Below are 16,648 nucleotides of genomic sequence, written 5' to 3' on the forward strand. Positions count from 1 at the left end.
GATAGATCTATTTGCTAATGTGTTGTTGTTTGGTGGTTGACCCATACTGTATTCCAACCACAAGTGCTTAAGCCGACACTCCAATTGCAGTGGGAAGAAGGCCAGATCAAGGTTGCGGAAGTGTTGATTCCAAGCAGGGGAAGCAGATACAAGGGTTCAGCAGGACTCAGCAACCACTCACCTCGAAGTCTCTCCGCTTTTCGTAAATAGGGATAATGAGCTTGTAAATGACAGCGATTAACTCATACCGCTCCGCATTCCACAATCCGTCTGCGCACTTCTCTAATAGTTCCACAAGGATATCCTGCAGATACAAGAGGAGGATAGAATGATTGGGCACCCCAAAACAGTCTCTTGACCCTTTGCAACATCTGCAGTGAAGGTGTTCGCACTATGTCATTAGGCTGACAGCTCCACAATTTTGATCTAAGAAGCATAAAGGGGAGATGATCCATGGTGTGCATGAAGGAGGTGAACTTTCGAGTGTGTTCCCATACACCTCTGGTCTTGTCTAGCATGGCAGGTATGACAGATTTGGACAATACAGTTGGAAAGCCTGGGCAGATGCAGCACATTTTGTGGATGCTGCACACTGCAGCCAATGAATTCAATCTAGTCTGGTGGATTGAGTGCCAATGAAGTGGTCTGCTGCCCCTGGATGGACCTGATTGTTGCTGGAGCCAAACTCATCCATGCAGGGGAGAGAATGTTCCATCATACTCTTGACTTATGCCTTGTAAATGCAGGAAAGATTCTGGTAAATTGAAAGAAATGTCATTTGCTAATAAAGTGGGAGATTTGCTGATGGTAACTGAATGTCAAAAGGAATATGGTTAACCTCTCCTGATGGACACAGTAATGACCTGCACTTGTGGATAAAGGAAGCTCCTTTCTGCCTATCAACTTGAACTTAAAAGCCTTACTGCATCCTGACATGAAGAGTTTTGTTAATAGTACATCACAATTAGAACTAAACATTGGATAACCTGCATAAAATCCCTTAGTCATACATACATTGGAAGAAACTCAATTATAAAGCAGTAGATAGAGCAGCAATTCCTTGAGGCTTCCAACAACCACAACCACCTTTTGCTTTTGGGAAATATCCGTAGAGTTTTACTCTTGACTCCTGTTCAGCTGAAGTATTATCCACACTAAACAAGCAAAGCATTAAGGCCATTAATTACTTGGATAAATATTAACCATACTTAGTTAACTGCTAAGTAGTTATGTTCCCATTGGGAGTGGCAACTTCAATTTTTTAAACACCACTAAATTAAAAAAAGAGTTGGGCTGTTAGAATGTCTTACCCTCTGATTCATCATAAAGGTTATTTGCACCTCCAAGCCTTACCCATCATTCAATAAGGTCACAGTGGAACTGATCCTGAACTCACACCCATCTACCTGCCTGACTTTTATACCCCTCTGAATTCATTATAGACACACATCTGCCCTTTCTGGCTCCAGATATTCCTATTGACTCCGCCTCCCCGGAGATTCATGGTCCTTCAGAAAATGTGCCTTTGGTTCTAGATTCCTCCACAGGGGGAAGCATTTTCATATCATCCCTCTTGGAAAGCTCCCACTTTCACCTCTCTTTCCATTGAGTGTTGGGCTCAGCCTGCTTACCATTCCTCATGGAAAGGGCACACCAGTTGTAGCAAAATGTCCCTTCTCTGATATTCTATCCTTCTGCAACAAATGCATAAATTTCATTTGCTGCCCTAATTGCCTGCTGCATACCTGCAGGGCAACTTCCTGTTCCCTGTGTTCTGCAATTTCTTGCAATGGAGTAATGCGGCAGGAAATAAGCCCTGCTGCCCAAATCATCCATGGCAACCATGCTGCCCGCCTAGCTAGTCCCATTTGCCCACATTTGGCCCATGTTCCTCTGAACTGTTCCCATCCATGTTTCAGTCCAAATATTTGTTAAACAATGCTCATCTCTCTCTGTTTGGGACAACTTCATATTTCTCCACAATCTCCCCCTAGTTGCCAAATTGTTGCTCCGGCCTAAGTTTCCAGACAGCCTTGTGATCTCATCACTGCCTGTTACCCCCACCTTTGTATTGCGGGGAAAATGACAGAGCAAGATCATCTTTCTCGGTGAATGTTTAGGAAGTGCAAGATTATGGAGCTGGTGCAGGAAAGTGTCATGGAAGGAAAAGTCAGAAATGAAGGGTGCAGCAACCTTAAGAGACCAACGGCATACCCCTACTTCTTACTGCTGTTGCCGACCTCATCTGGAGAGCTGGTAATTACCCCAGCCCTTGTGTACACAGTAGTTGGAGATGTGGCTCATTCAACACTGTCCTGTCCAAAGCAGACATTTTGTCCCTTTGCACAGAAAGAAACAGACCACTGACCTGAGGACACCACCACTCTGAGGATGAACATTAAACCAGCGAGGTGAATGTCCACTCCACCACAATGTTAACTCTGGCTTACTTAAGTAAACTGCAGAGTAGACAACGACGACTCTCTCGTGGCAGTCCTTCGGCATGGGGTGGGGGTGACTGGCATCCACTCTGGTCAGTGGGTTCTGACGTTGCTGAAGAGGCTGGTCTGAAATCCACAGGAGTGGTAGGAGTCTCATGAGATGTGTGATGGGGAATCTGGGAGGAGATATCATCCGCTTGCTATAGTTCCAGAGTTCATGCGTGTTCTCCAAATATGCGAATGGCAAAATGAAACGTTTCCTGGCCTATTTAGGAATATGGCTGGTATGAATCACAGAGCAACTGGTTAGAGTTTCAGGGCGCCAAAGACTCGGGTTCAATCCTGACCCCCGACACTTTTCCTCAAAGGCACGCAGATGGGTTAACTGGCCACTGCAAATTACCCATCGCAGTAGAACTGGTGAGGGGCTTGTTGAGGGGAATGTGGAGGTGAGTGAGTTACAGAGAAATAAATATGGCATTGGGACTACTCTTGGGGGGGGGGGGTGCAATTTAATAGGATGAGTGGTCTACGTAGCCCGGCGTGTTTGGAACAGCTGAATCTCAAGGAAGAGAAACTTAGCTGAGAGTTAGCGATGATTTGAGACAGCTGTTTGGGTCTATGTAAACAATCAGTAAGAACAAACTCTAACAATGTTTCCACCTTCAATACAAAGGCACTACTTACACAGTTATTTTGTTTTTACAGTACCTGTTTAGGGAATTTAGACATAGGCAGCATATTGCCCATCCCTGACCAGCTCTGTCACACACAGGCTAGACTGAGGAAAGGGCAGTTGGTTGTTACCATAACTGAACTGGTTTCCTTTATTTAAAATTTCAGATTTATTGAACGTAAAGGTGGGATTTGGACTCGTTGACTGGTCCCAGCCTTTGTTTGGGAATCCAGTGTTGGGGATCCAACATAATCAACTGTGGTGTAAAGAGTTCCTCAGTCTGTCATATTTAAAATCTTACTGCCACTTGGCATGGAAATCCAGGCTGCGACCACAAATATGGGATAGGAGTGATTTACTGACATTAACTTTAAATGAGATTGATGGTTGCTGTTTAAAAGGAAATAAACTGAAGCTTAATCATTGTGTATGTGGCTGTAATGAATTCGGATGAGCATAGATAGATACTTCATGGTCAGCATGGATGTTGTGGGCAGAAGGGCCTGTTTCTGTCCCAACAATGTCTCCTGGTTTGAAGGACCACACCTCTCAAACAACTGCGCCAACTGCCTATTTGACTATGAAAGGGAAACCAGGCAAGCTAGCTCAGAACCACTGGGAGCAAGACTGAGAATGCTTAAGGCAGAGTGGTGGAAACATGGAGCATGCAAACAGGCCATTCAGCCCATCCAGTCTATGCCGGCTACCAAACACCGCTCTGCATATTTACTAATCCCATTTTAGTGTCTTAGAATTATACACCATGTGCATTTTCCTCACATTTCCTCAGATTTTACCACTTACTTACACACTCATGGTAATTTACAATAGCCAACTAACCTACCAACCAACACACATTTGGAACATAGGAAGAAACATCTGTAGGAAGGATCTGGATCTTGGGTACTATTTGGTAGCATCTCTCCTATCTGCATCATGGCATTGCCTGATATTGTACACCAGTGGAGTCTAGCTTAGACTTCATTCTGACCTTTCAGTTTTGAGACCCGAGTGGATAAGCCATCTAGTTCCCTGTTGGTGGTTCTTAGCCTTCAACTTCCTGTAACAGCATACCACCAGAGCACCAACCAGGGTGAAGATCTGGACACAGTCATATCATCCTTTATTTGCAGTTGTAACACAGGAAGGAGCAACACCACTTGCTAGAAGGCATCAGCAGCCCGAGGAAGAAACGCTAAACCAGCAAAGTGAACTTCAGCTCCACCCCAACTTCAACTCTGCCTTACTTAATGTAAGCCACAGAACAGACAACATCTCCTGCAGTAGTTTGTCGGGATGGACTGCTGGGAGGGTAACTCACATCTACTCCAGCTTGGTGGGTTCAAATGTGAGTGATGAGCTGGTGTGGGATCCACAGCAGGCCTGATGGGATGGGTAGTGGTGGGTTTGGAAGGAGATACCACCCTTCCACCATATTTATTGAACTTTGGCATGTCACCTCAATCTCCAATGTTGCTTCTCTGGGATCAGGAATTCCAGGAGTCAATGAGGATGCTAGATATTTTTCCAAGGAAGGTTTGAGAATATTTTCAAATCACTTCCTCCATCTACCTGAGAATCTCCTTCAGAGTGGCTCTGATAATAAATGTACTTTGAAACTGATTCAGTGGACTGACGTTGGGTATGTGACCTTTAGAGCCAACAGAATGTAATCTGGGCTGCTGTACTGGAGGATGCTGACCTGGGAGAAGAGGTTAACATTCGTTTGCTTCCTTTGCAGGTAGGTTTGGAAGGTTTTACAGAGAGGGTGGTCCGTAAAGTGCTTTCAGGCACTACAGTTGGTAGTGTAGGTCCTGTAAAGGATAGAAGCAGCTACAAGGAGCTCCTCAACTGCAACCCTTTTGTTTATGTGAGTCCACTGGACACAGCCCCATAGCAACCTATTCAAGTTGGCCTCAGTGCCACTTCCAGTCAACAATAAGTGGAAAGGTTCAGAACCTGATTCAGAAACAACAAACATTCCTACTGAAATCCTTAAACCTTGGCAGCAAAGGGCTCCTGTTACAAATTTTTACTACCTACATCTGGAAAGAGGACTACAAAGATGCCGTAATCATGACCATTTTGATTGCTGTAACTACAGTGTGTCTCCCAGTTGTCTGGCACAGCAAAAGTCATTCCCAGGTCAACCACCTTCTTCCAGTGATCCAAGAGTGATTCCTTCTAGAAGCACAGTGGCTATGATGTTCACTGTATGACAATTCTAAGAAAGATGCTTTAAGCATAGATAACCTCTATACGTGGCCTTTTTTAGCCTCAAACTTTAATCAAGACCTAATAATTGGCAAATAGTATTCATGTAAGCCAAGTATCAGGAAATAGCCATTTCTGGCAAGAGATGATGTTCAATTATACCATTGAGTATTTAGTATCATCATTATTGATATAACTCCACTGGACAAACCAGGTAAATGCAATGGGCTTTGACATCAGCAGGTCAGACTTGATGGATTCTGCTTTCAGCCAATATCCCAGTGGGGGAAGAGACAAATTCCTGGTATCCTTGAGTTTGGTGGAATGTGGTCCTTGATTTTCAGCAGCCTCATCGTGGTTGTATTCTGAAGTCATTGGGAGAACCAAAGATAAAGACAGAACATGGAAAGAGACCCTTTGACTCATCATGTCCATGCCAAACATCAACCGCTCATCTGTACTAATCTTACATTAATCCTTTTTAATCTCCCCATATTCCAAACAACTCTTTCTGTAGTCTACCACTCACATATACACTAGGGAAACATTACAGTGGACAATTAATCTAGCAATCCGCATGTCTTTGGAATATGGGATGGAACAGGAGCACCCAGGGAAAACCCATATAACCATATAACAATTACAGCACGGAAACAGGATACCTCGGCCCTTCTAGTCTGTGCTGAATGCTTACTTGCACCTAGTCCCACCGACCTGCACTCAGCCCATAACCCTCCATTCCTTTCCTGTCCATATACCTATCCAATTTTACTTTAAATGACAATATCGAACCTGTCTCTACCATTTCTACTGGAAGCTTGTTCCACTCAGCTACCACTCTCTGAGTAAAGAAATTCCCTCTCATGTTACCCCTAAACTCTTGCCCCCTAACTTTCAACTCATGTCCTCTTGCTTGAATCACCCCTACTCTCAATGGAAAAAGCCTATCCACGTCAATTCTGTCTATCCCCTTCATAATTTTAAATACCTCTATCAAGTAACCCCTCAACCTTCTACGCTGCAAAGAAAAAGACCTAACTTGTTCAACCTTACTCTGCAACTTAGGTGCTGAAACCCAGGTAACATCCTAGTAAATCTTCTCTGTACTCTCTCAATTTTGTTGACATCTTTCCTATAATTCGGTGACCAGAACTGTACACAGTGCTCCAAATTTGGCCTTACCAATGCCTTGTACAATTTTAACACTGTATCCCAACTCCTATACTCAATGCTCTGATTTATAAAGGCCAGCATACCAAAAGTTTTCTTCACCACCCTATCCACATGGGATTCCACCTTCAGGGAACTATGCACCATTATTCCTAGATCACTTTGTTCTACTACATTTTTCAATGCCCTAACATTTACCATGTATGTCCTATTTTGATTAGTCCTACCAAAATGTAGCACCTCACACTTATCAGCATTGAACTCCATCTGTCATCTTTCAGCCCACTCTTCTAATTCTTCTCTCTGCAAGCTTTGAAAACCTATTTCATTATCCACAACACCACCTACCTTAGTATCATCTGCATACTTACTAATCCAATTTACCACCCAATCATCCAGATCATTAGTGTATATGACAAACAACATTGGACACAGTACAGAACCCTGAGGCACACCACTAGTCACTGGCCTCCAACCTGACAAACAGTTATCCACCACTACTCTCTGGCATCTCCCACCCAGCCACTGTTGAATCCATTTTACTACTTCAATATTAACACCTAAAGATTGAACCTTTCTAACTAACCTTCCATGCGGAACCTTGTCAAAGACCTTACTGAAGTCCATATAGACAACATCCACTGGTTTATCCTCGTCAACTTTCCTAGTAACCTCTTCAAAAAAATTCAATAAGATTTGTCAAACATGACCTTCCACGCACAAATCCATGCTGACTGTTCCTAATCAGACTCTGTCTATCCAGATAATTATATATACCATCTCTAAGAATACTTTCCATTAATTTACCCACCACTGATGTCAAACTTACAGGCCTATAATTGCTAGGTTTACTCTTAGAACCCTTTTTAAACAATGGAACCATATGAGCAATACGCCAATCCTCCAGCACCATCCCTGTTTCTAATGACATTTGAAATATTTCTGTCAGAGCCCCTGCTATTTCTACACTAACTTCCCTCAAGGTCCTAGGGAATATCTTGTCAGGACCTGGAGATTTATCCACTTTTATATTCCTTTAAAGTGCCAATACTTCCTCCACTTAAATCATCATAGTTTCCATAATTTCCCTACTTGTTTCCCTTAACTTACACAATTCAATATCCTACTCCTTAGTGAATACCAAAGAAAAGAAATTGTTCAAAATCTCCCCCATCTCTTTTGGCTCCACACATAGCTGTCCACTCTGATTCAATTTTATCCCTTACTATCCTTTTGCTAATAATATAACTGTAGAAACCCTTTGGATTTATTTTCACCTTACTTGCCAAAGCAACCTCATATCCTCTTTTAGCTTTTCTAATTTCTTTCTTAAGATTCTTTTTACATTCTTTATATTCCTCAAGCACATTTACTCCATGCTGCCTATATTTATTGTAGATCTCTCTTTTTTTCCAAACCAAGTTTCCAATATCTCTTGAAAACCATGGCTCTCTCAAACTTTTAACCTTTCCTTTCAACCTAACAGGAACATAAAGATTCTGTACCCTCAAAATTTCACCTTTAAATTACCTCCATTTCTCTATTACATCCTTCCCATAAAACAAATTGTCCCAATCCACTCCTTATAAATCCTTTTGCATCTCTTCAAAGTTAGCCTTTATCCAATCAGACATCTCGACCCTGGGTCCAGTCCTATCGTTCTCCATAATTATATTGAAACTAATGGCATTGTAATCACTGGACCCGAAGTGCTCCCTAACACATACCTCCATCACTTGATCTATCTCTTTCCCTAACAGGAGATCCAACACTGCCCTGTCTCTAGTTGGTACCTCTATGTATTGCTGCAAAAAACTATTCTGTACACATTTTATAAACCCCAAACCATCCAGCCCTTTTACAGTATGGGCTTCCCAGTCTATGTGTGGAAAATTAAAATCTCCCACAATCACAACCCTGTGCTTACTACAAATATCTGCTATCTCCTTACAAATTTGCTCCTCCAATTCTCGCTCCCCATTAGGTGGTCTATAATACACCCCTATACGTGTTACTATACCTTTCCCATTCCTCAATTCCACCCAAATTATTTCCCTAGACGATCCCTCTAATCTATCCTGCCAAAGCACTACTGTAATATTTTCTCGGACAAGCAATGCAACACCTCCCCCTCTTGTCCCTCCGATTCTATCACACCTGAAGCAACGAAATCCAGGAATATTTAGTTGCCAATCACAGCCCTCCTGCAACCATGTTTCACTAATAGCTACATCATCATATTTCCAGTTATCAATCCATGCTCTAAGCTCATCCACCTTTCTTACAATGCTCATAGCATTAAAATAAATGCATTTAAGAAATTCTCCACCTCTTCCTCGCTGTTTATCTCTAATGGTGCGAACAACTTTTCTATCTTCTTTTTCTTCCATCTCCCATACACCTGTTCCTACACTCTGGTTCCTCTCCCCCCTTGAATCTAGTTTAAATCCACTGGAGCCTCTCTAGCAAACTTACCTGCAAGAATATTTGTCCTCCTCCAGTTCAGATGTAAACCGTCCCACCGGAACAGGTCCCACCTTCCCTGGAAAACTGCCCAATTATCTATAAATCTGAAGCCCTTCCTCCTGCACCATGTCTTCAGCCATATGTTGATCTGCGCTATCTTACTATTTCTAAACCCGCCTGCACGTGGCACTGGTAGCAATCCTGAGATTGCTATCCTGGAGGTCCTGTCCTTTAACTTGGCACCTAGCTCCCTAAACTCACCTTTCAGGACCTCCTCACTCTTCCTACCCACATCATTGGTCCCTACATGGACCATGACATCCGGCTGCTCACCCTCCCTCTTGAGAATACTGAGAACTCGATCCGAGATATCGCAGACCCTGGCACCAGGGAGGCAACAGACCATCCGGGATTCTCGATCTCTTCCACAGGACCTCCTATCTGTCCCCCTAACTATCAAATCCCCTATCACTGCTGCTCTCCTCTTTTCCTTCCTTCCCTCCTGAGCTGAGGGTCCAGTTTCGGTGTCAGAGATGCAACCACTGCAACTTGTCACTGGTAGGTCGATCCCACCAACGGTATCCAAAACAGTATACTTATTGTTGATGGGAACGGCCACAGGGGTGCTCTGCTCATTCTGTCTAATCCCCTTCCCTCTCCAGACAGTCACCTGCTACCTGTCTCCTCACTCATAATGGTGACTATCTTGCTGTAATTCCTGTTTATTTCTGCCTCCCGAATGATCCAACATTCATCTAGCTCCAGCTCCAGTTCCCTAACTCGGTTTGTCAGGAGCTGCAGCTGGATGCACCTTTTACAGGTGTGTCATCAGGAACAATTGTGCTCGTCCTGACTTCCCACATACTGCAAACAGAGCCCTAACTGCTGCCTCCATTACCTACTCCTAAGGTAATTAAATGAATTAATTAATTAACCCATAGAGAGAACATGCAGACTCCACAGAGACAGCATCAGAGGTCAGTGACTCTGGTGCTGTGAGGTAACAACTCTATTATTTATCTTACAGTGTGGCCCCATAGCTTAATATCTAAAGCCTTTGAGAATAATTGACAATGGCATTCTGTTGATCAGGATGAGAGTGTCTGGCCAAGTTCTGGAGGTGCTAACTCTGTGAATTGGGAAGACAGTGGCTACTGAAGAGGATGGGAGGTTCCTCTGCAATTAAAACAAAATATTTAAACTCGGGAAATGCAAACCTGACTCAGATTATTGAACATTTCAGTGTGTGAAGTGTCATGAGAAATCTTAAAATACATGCCCACAAGTTAATTATAGCAAACCCATGTAACCATGTTAGATTCATTAGATACTCTCAAACCATTATTCAGTCATACTTGAACCTTTGTTATAAAGAAAAAAAAATAACAGGATGATGGAGCAGCAGTAAAGCTGAGAATGCTGAAAACATTCAGCATGTCTGGCAGCATTGCTGGGAAGTCCAAAAGTAAACATTTCAGGTCAAAGACTTTTCATCTGAACTTGGAGCAAAAGGAAAACAAGTTTGGGTTCATGTGAATTGACGGCAAGGGAGGGATGTATCAGCTACAGGGTCCATCTGTGATATGGTGAGGGTAGCGCCACTACTACAATAAGTTGGAGAGTTCCATGGTCAATAAGTTAATCAGAGCATTTAGAGGGTAGAGACACAGAAGAGTAATGTGTTGGAAATACCAATACTAAAGAGGAAAAAATCTAAGCAAATATCACACATAGATACTTGGACTGAAGGTGGCTACTTCTAATGTAAACAAACAGACTACTTAAACTGGATAGCTTGATATCGAGCACGGAAGGCTTCAACATACCCATATGGAAGATCAGGAGTCATTCCTCGTTCTTGCATTGGTTCTCATTGTAAGAGAGTAGGGGGCCACAGACAGAAAGGTTGGGGAGGAGTAAGATGATGAAATAAAGTGACAGGCAACTGGATCTCCAGTGGTTGCACGAGGAAGCGCTAGGCGACAGAGAACCATCGGAACGGATAGAGGAGCCAACCAGGGAGGGGATTGTCACAGTGAAACCGCATCCTGTTATCATTCTAACAGGAAGATAATTAAACAGGTCCAAGGGAAGAATTTTCAATAAAGGTTTTGAGCTGGAAGAGAAATATTGGCAAAAAGTGTGTGGCACTCCGTCAATGGTAGGGCAGTGTTTAAATTACCAGATTAATAACCCAGAGACCCAAAACAACATAGATCCAAATATAAATCAAAAAGCTAGGTTTAGCAATGAGGATTACCACAAAATTACCATGTTATGATAAAAATTTGCGCAGTCTACCAACATCCTTTGGAAGAGCAAATTGTACTAATATCTGGCACAATGTGGTTGGATTCTTAAACATAGCATGTCAAGGTAGTCAGGGTAAAGGACGAAATAAAGGGTGATCTTTCAACGATCCCCACACCCTCCACATACACCTGAATCATTCTTGTACATTGTTGGGAGGATCAAGTTGATTTAATTTATAAAACTATTAATTAATTTATATTAGCAGACAACTGGCTGTAATCTGGGATTCCTGGTCCCAGTTGGACTTCATTTCCTCATTCTGGAATTACATACAAGGTCAAGTATCATTGTTTGTCTGTGGGAACTGTGAGAGAGGTCAGGAGGTAAACATCCGACCAAGCAAAAAAAAAACAGACATGTATCAGTCTCTCTTTCGAATGAACACAATGACTGAGGAGTGTCCTTAGCACTGCAAGGTTAAGAATTCCAAATGCTCACCACTCTCCGAATGAAAAAATCAAATTCTCCTTGCTTTAGTCCTAAAAGCCTTACTCTGAGACCCATCACTGGTACTAAACATTTCTTTAACTTGTCAAGTCACATGAGAATCTTGTAAGTTTGTTCTAATTATCCAGTTGTGTAAGATTCAAAGACACTTGTTGAAGACATGTAATAAGTTGTTAACTGACACTTAATGAATGGCTCACCATCCGACACCCCAGAGCCTTTCCACCATGGACGTGACAGGAATCAGGTGTGCGATGGAAGACTCTGCACCTGCCTGGATGAGTGCAGCTCCTACATTTTATCAAGATACTCAACAACTTCCAAGACAAAGTGTTTCACTTGATTAGTACTCTAAATATTTATTCCCTCTACCATTGGCAAACAGTGGTTGCAGTGTGGGCAATCTACAAAACACACAGCAGGTACTTGTCTAGACTATTCCACCATCAAGAAAACACAGGGCAGCAGGTTTACGCAAGTATCATTACCTACAAGTATCCCCCCAAATTGACATACCATCCTGACTGACATGCAGGTGATGGCAATCCTTTGAACATGAAGCACTGAGGCATTTGACGGAGGTGGCAAAGTGCTTTAGATTTTTGGCTGGATATCTGTCAAGAAATGCAATTGTATTTTTCTCCCCGTGAAACTCGGGCGGATGGTGATAGATGAATGTACTGTTACGATCAGATTAGGGAAATACCTCTTAGGAATAACACTTCCAACTATAAGCTTAAACAATTCTAAGGGGTGCAGGTAGGAAGAGATCCTCAGATCCAGTCTTCTGTTCAAGTGCCCCAGAACACTTGGCCCATTTTGTTTCACCCATCCACAGGGGTCTTCAGTCTCCTACCCAACTGCACCCTGCAGTCAGTGTTACATAGGCAATACAGCAAAAGCCATTTTGTGCCCTGGACGAATCCATGGACAGTGCATAAAACAACTGACTGAGTAAATCTCTCAGATGATTTGATCAGCAGCTGAGAAATCCCGCATTACGTTTCCAGTATGAGATGGGCCTAAACTGAATGATAGGTCTTTGAGATGACATCAGAAAGAGAGTGGTTCAGAGAGTGCACGAATATCACAGTGCCTCAATGAAGCAACAATCTAGGTAATGAGCTAATATCTCAGGAATGGGATGAGAACTCTATGCTTTTGGAGCTGGACAAGAATGCGACCATTTAACAGGATGATGTGAAAATCTAGCTATTCAATGAATATCACATTTTTGTTGTAGTGAAAGAAAAGCTACTAATTATGAGATTTTACCTCAGTGTAATTTACATCCTGCATTCCTGAATCCTCTTTTGTTGCTGCTTCCTCCTCAACATTGGGTGTAATGGCTTTGAAAGCTGAACATCCTTTAGGAAATAATTCTGTGAATAAAAAAAACAACATTGTAAATACACATAAATCAGATGCAAAGTAAATCTCAACAGGTGCACAAACAGCAAACAATAGAGCAGTTACAATTGTTGATCTGAAATACTGATTCAGTTTCTCTCATGTACCACCAGGATCAAGGACAGCTTCTATCACACTGATACAAGACTATTGAATAGTCCCTTAGTACAACAAGATGAAGCCTTGACATCACAGTCTACCTCGTTACGAGCTTGCTATCTGTGCGCACTGCACTTTCGCGGTAACTGGCACACTTTATTCTGTACTCAATTATTTTTCCTCTTGTTATGCCTCAATAGAATGATGTGATGTAAGGACCTGTATGGGTGGCATGAGAAACAACGTTTTTCACTGAACCCCAGTACATATGAAAATAATATCCCAATTAGCCAATATGGTGAGCACTACCCTTTGATTTTGCCCCTTAAGCCACAGTGTTTTAAACAATGATGGAAAAACATAACTGACTTTGCAGACTTCTTATTTTGATTATTGTTTTCAGCACAAGAAGCTGCCATTTGGCCCAAAGTGCCTATGCTGGCCCTCATACAATACCACTCTCTCCCATTTTCTTATAACCTAATGCATGCACCTGACACCCATGCTGTTTCCTTCTCCCACATTCACACCAACCCCTCCCAAATTCTAACACTCGGCTGCATGGCAGGAATAATTTACAGTAGCCATTCAAACTTACAACCTGCAAGTCTTTGCGATGTGGAAGGAAAATGGATGGCTCAGGGGAAATCCAGTCTTAGGGAGAACATGCAAACTCCACACAGACAATGCAGGAAGTCAGGATCAAACATGGGTCAGTAGAACTATGAAGCAGTTGCACCACTGTATTGCCATAGCTTTAGTGAATAAAAATTAAAAATAACAAGGGACTAAAATCCCAAACTAATAAAATACACAAAACCAAGATCTGATGAGATGGCAGGTCCAGAATTGTGTTGTAGCAGCAGTTGCTTTAATTTGCGTATTGGGGATGTTGAGTATTGCTGGTAATCACTAATTGGCCCAGATTTCCTCCAGTTTCCTCCCACACCCCAAGGACACATAGGTTGGTTAAACTGCCCTTGTGTATCAAAAGGAAGGGAAGAAGATACACAAATTGGAGGTTGCATTTGAAGGGAACACTCTGGGGATATCTGCTTATGGATCCAGTGGGCTGAATGTTCACTTTCTGTGTTGCAATAATTATGTCACAGAGAGGCTGGCAGAATGGGCAGAAAGCAGCAGGTGGAATTTACTTGAGATAATGTGTGTTAGGGAGGGATGTAAACAGTGGCATTTGCAAGAGGTAGTATGTAAGAACAGAGGAGGTGGCAAGATTTACTTCAAGAACAGTTGGCAAAAGAAATAAATGTTACAGGTAAATTCACCGAGTTATACAGCATAGAAACAGGCCCTTTGGCCCATTTGTCTAAGTGGACTAAGATAGACAATAAACAAGATGATGAACCACGTTAATCAGATTTGCCTACATTTGATCCATATCCCTGTAAACCTTTCTTATCCATGCACCTGAACTAGTGTATTCAGATCCACCACTTATGCTGGCAGCTAGTTCCACAGACCCACCAAACTCTGTGTTAAAAACTTGCTTCTCTGATCCCCTTTAAACCTTTCCCCTCTCACCTTAAAACTATGCCCTTCAAACATAGACTGCTCTATCCGAGGGGGAAGAACAGATTGAGAGCACCAATCATATCTGTAAGGAACATAATTTTATAAACCTCCATAAAGTCACTCCTTTATTCCAGAGAACACCCCTACAGTCTCTTCCCTATGACTCAAGCCCTTCCGTTCAGCAACATTCCTGTAAAACTTGTCTGTGTTTTCACTGGTTTTCTGTCATATTTTTCACAATGACCAGAACAACACACAACACTCCAAATGCAACCTTATCAATGATATGAACGACTGTAACATGATGCCCCAACTCAAATACTCCACACCTCAACCAACAAATACAAGCATTCTTTAGTTATGACTCTCTCACTATATCACCACTTTCAAGGAACTATGTATTTACCCGAACACCTCACTGTTCAATAACACTCCCCAGGGCCCCATCATTCACTTTGTATATCTTCTCCCAAATATTTTCAGGTTTTATAACAGAGGTATTGAGTACAAAAAGCAGAGAGAATATGCTGTAGGTTTTAAAACTCTGGTTAGGCCACAAGTAAAGTACTTCATCCGCTTCTTGCTACCACAACTCAGGAAGGATGTGGAGAATTACCAGAATGGTTGTAACAAAGGGAAATACTTGCTGGAAGGTTAGGTCGGAGAGGCCATAGTTGTTCCCCTTGAAGCAGAGGTGGTTGCGATGAGGGCTGACAGATGTGCACCGGATCAGAACTCGTTTAAGTAATACATATAAAGAATAAATGGTTTGTAGGAGCAGGATCACAGATTTCAGGTTCTACACTAGCAATACTGGGGCATGAGAAATAACTATATTTTAAAACCGAGAGTGATAATTATTTGGAAGGAGCCACAAACAACTTTGCTGATGGAATCCAGTGGATCAAGAGGTATCTGTTGAAGGAAAATAATTTTTGACATTTCAGAAGAAAGCTCTGCACCAGAACTGAGGGCAGAGTGGGAAGATATCTAGTAGAAATAGAAAAAGGGGAGTGGTGAGATGGAGGCCAGTTGGTGATCAGACTCAGATTTAAAATCGCTGTCATACGTCATGAAACTTCTTGTTTTGCGGCAACAGTACATTGCACTATATAGTAATACAAAGTATAAATTACAAAAAATATATAAAAGTACATGTGCGTGCATGTGCATGTGCGCATGCACGCGCATGAAAAGAAAAATTGAAAGGAAAATACTGAGGTAAGATTCAGGGGTTCATTGTCCATTCAGAAATCCGATGGTGGAGAAGAAGCTGTTCCTGAGTATATGTCTTCTCAAATTCCCAATGAAATATAGCTGTTGTCGTGCCTTCTTTGTAATTGCATCTATATATTGCGTTCAGGGTAGATCCTCAGAGATGATGATACCCAGGAACTTGAAACTACTCACCCTTTCCACTTCTGCTTCCTTGATGAGGACGGGCATGTGTTCCCTTGACTTCCCTTTGGTCTTACTGATGTTGCGTGCAAGGTTGTTGATGCAACATCACTCACCCAGCTGATCTAGCTTGCTTCTGTATGCATCCTCATTGGCAGAATTTCAAACAGCAACAACAGAAAACAAGGGAATATCTGCAGATGCTGGAAATCCAGGAACACACACAAAATGCTCCCTGGTCTGCTGCTCCTCTTTTTCTGCCAACAATATTGTGTCATTGGCAAATTTATAGATGGCATTTGAGCTGTGCCTAGCCACACAGTTGTGGGTGTAGAGAGAGAACAGTGGACTAAGCACACACATCCTTGAGGTTTGCCAGTGTTGATTGTCAGTGAGGAGATGTTATATCCAATCCACATAGATTGTGGTGTCCTGGTGAGGAAGTCAAGGATCCTGTCAATAAACAGCAGCCTGACAGAGG

General features: G+C 42.4%; 1 protein-coding gene across 2 annotated transcripts in view; it reads right to left on the minus strand.

Moving 5' to 3' along the window:
* LOC140734500 (dedicator of cytokinesis protein 11-like) overlaps positions 1-16,648 on the minus strand; it is a 290,063-nt gene that overhangs the window by 47,482 nt on the left and 225,933 nt on the right. For both annotated transcript variants that reach the window (XM_073058546.1, XM_073058547.1), the window contains exons 45-46: positions 13,003-13,109; positions 182-304 (exon numbers count right to left, since the gene is read on the minus strand). In XM_073058546.1, the coding sequence (XP_072914647.1) occupies positions 182-304; positions 13,003-13,109 (230 nt within the window). The remainder of the gene's footprint in view (positions 1-181; positions 305-13,002; positions 13,110-16,648) is intronic.

This window comes from Hemitrygon akajei, chromosome 10 (genome assembly GCF_048418815.1).
Source record: "Hemitrygon akajei chromosome 10, sHemAka1.3, whole genome shotgun sequence".
NCBI lineage: Eukaryota > Metazoa > Chordata > Chondrichthyes > Myliobatiformes > Dasyatidae > Hemitrygon > Hemitrygon akajei.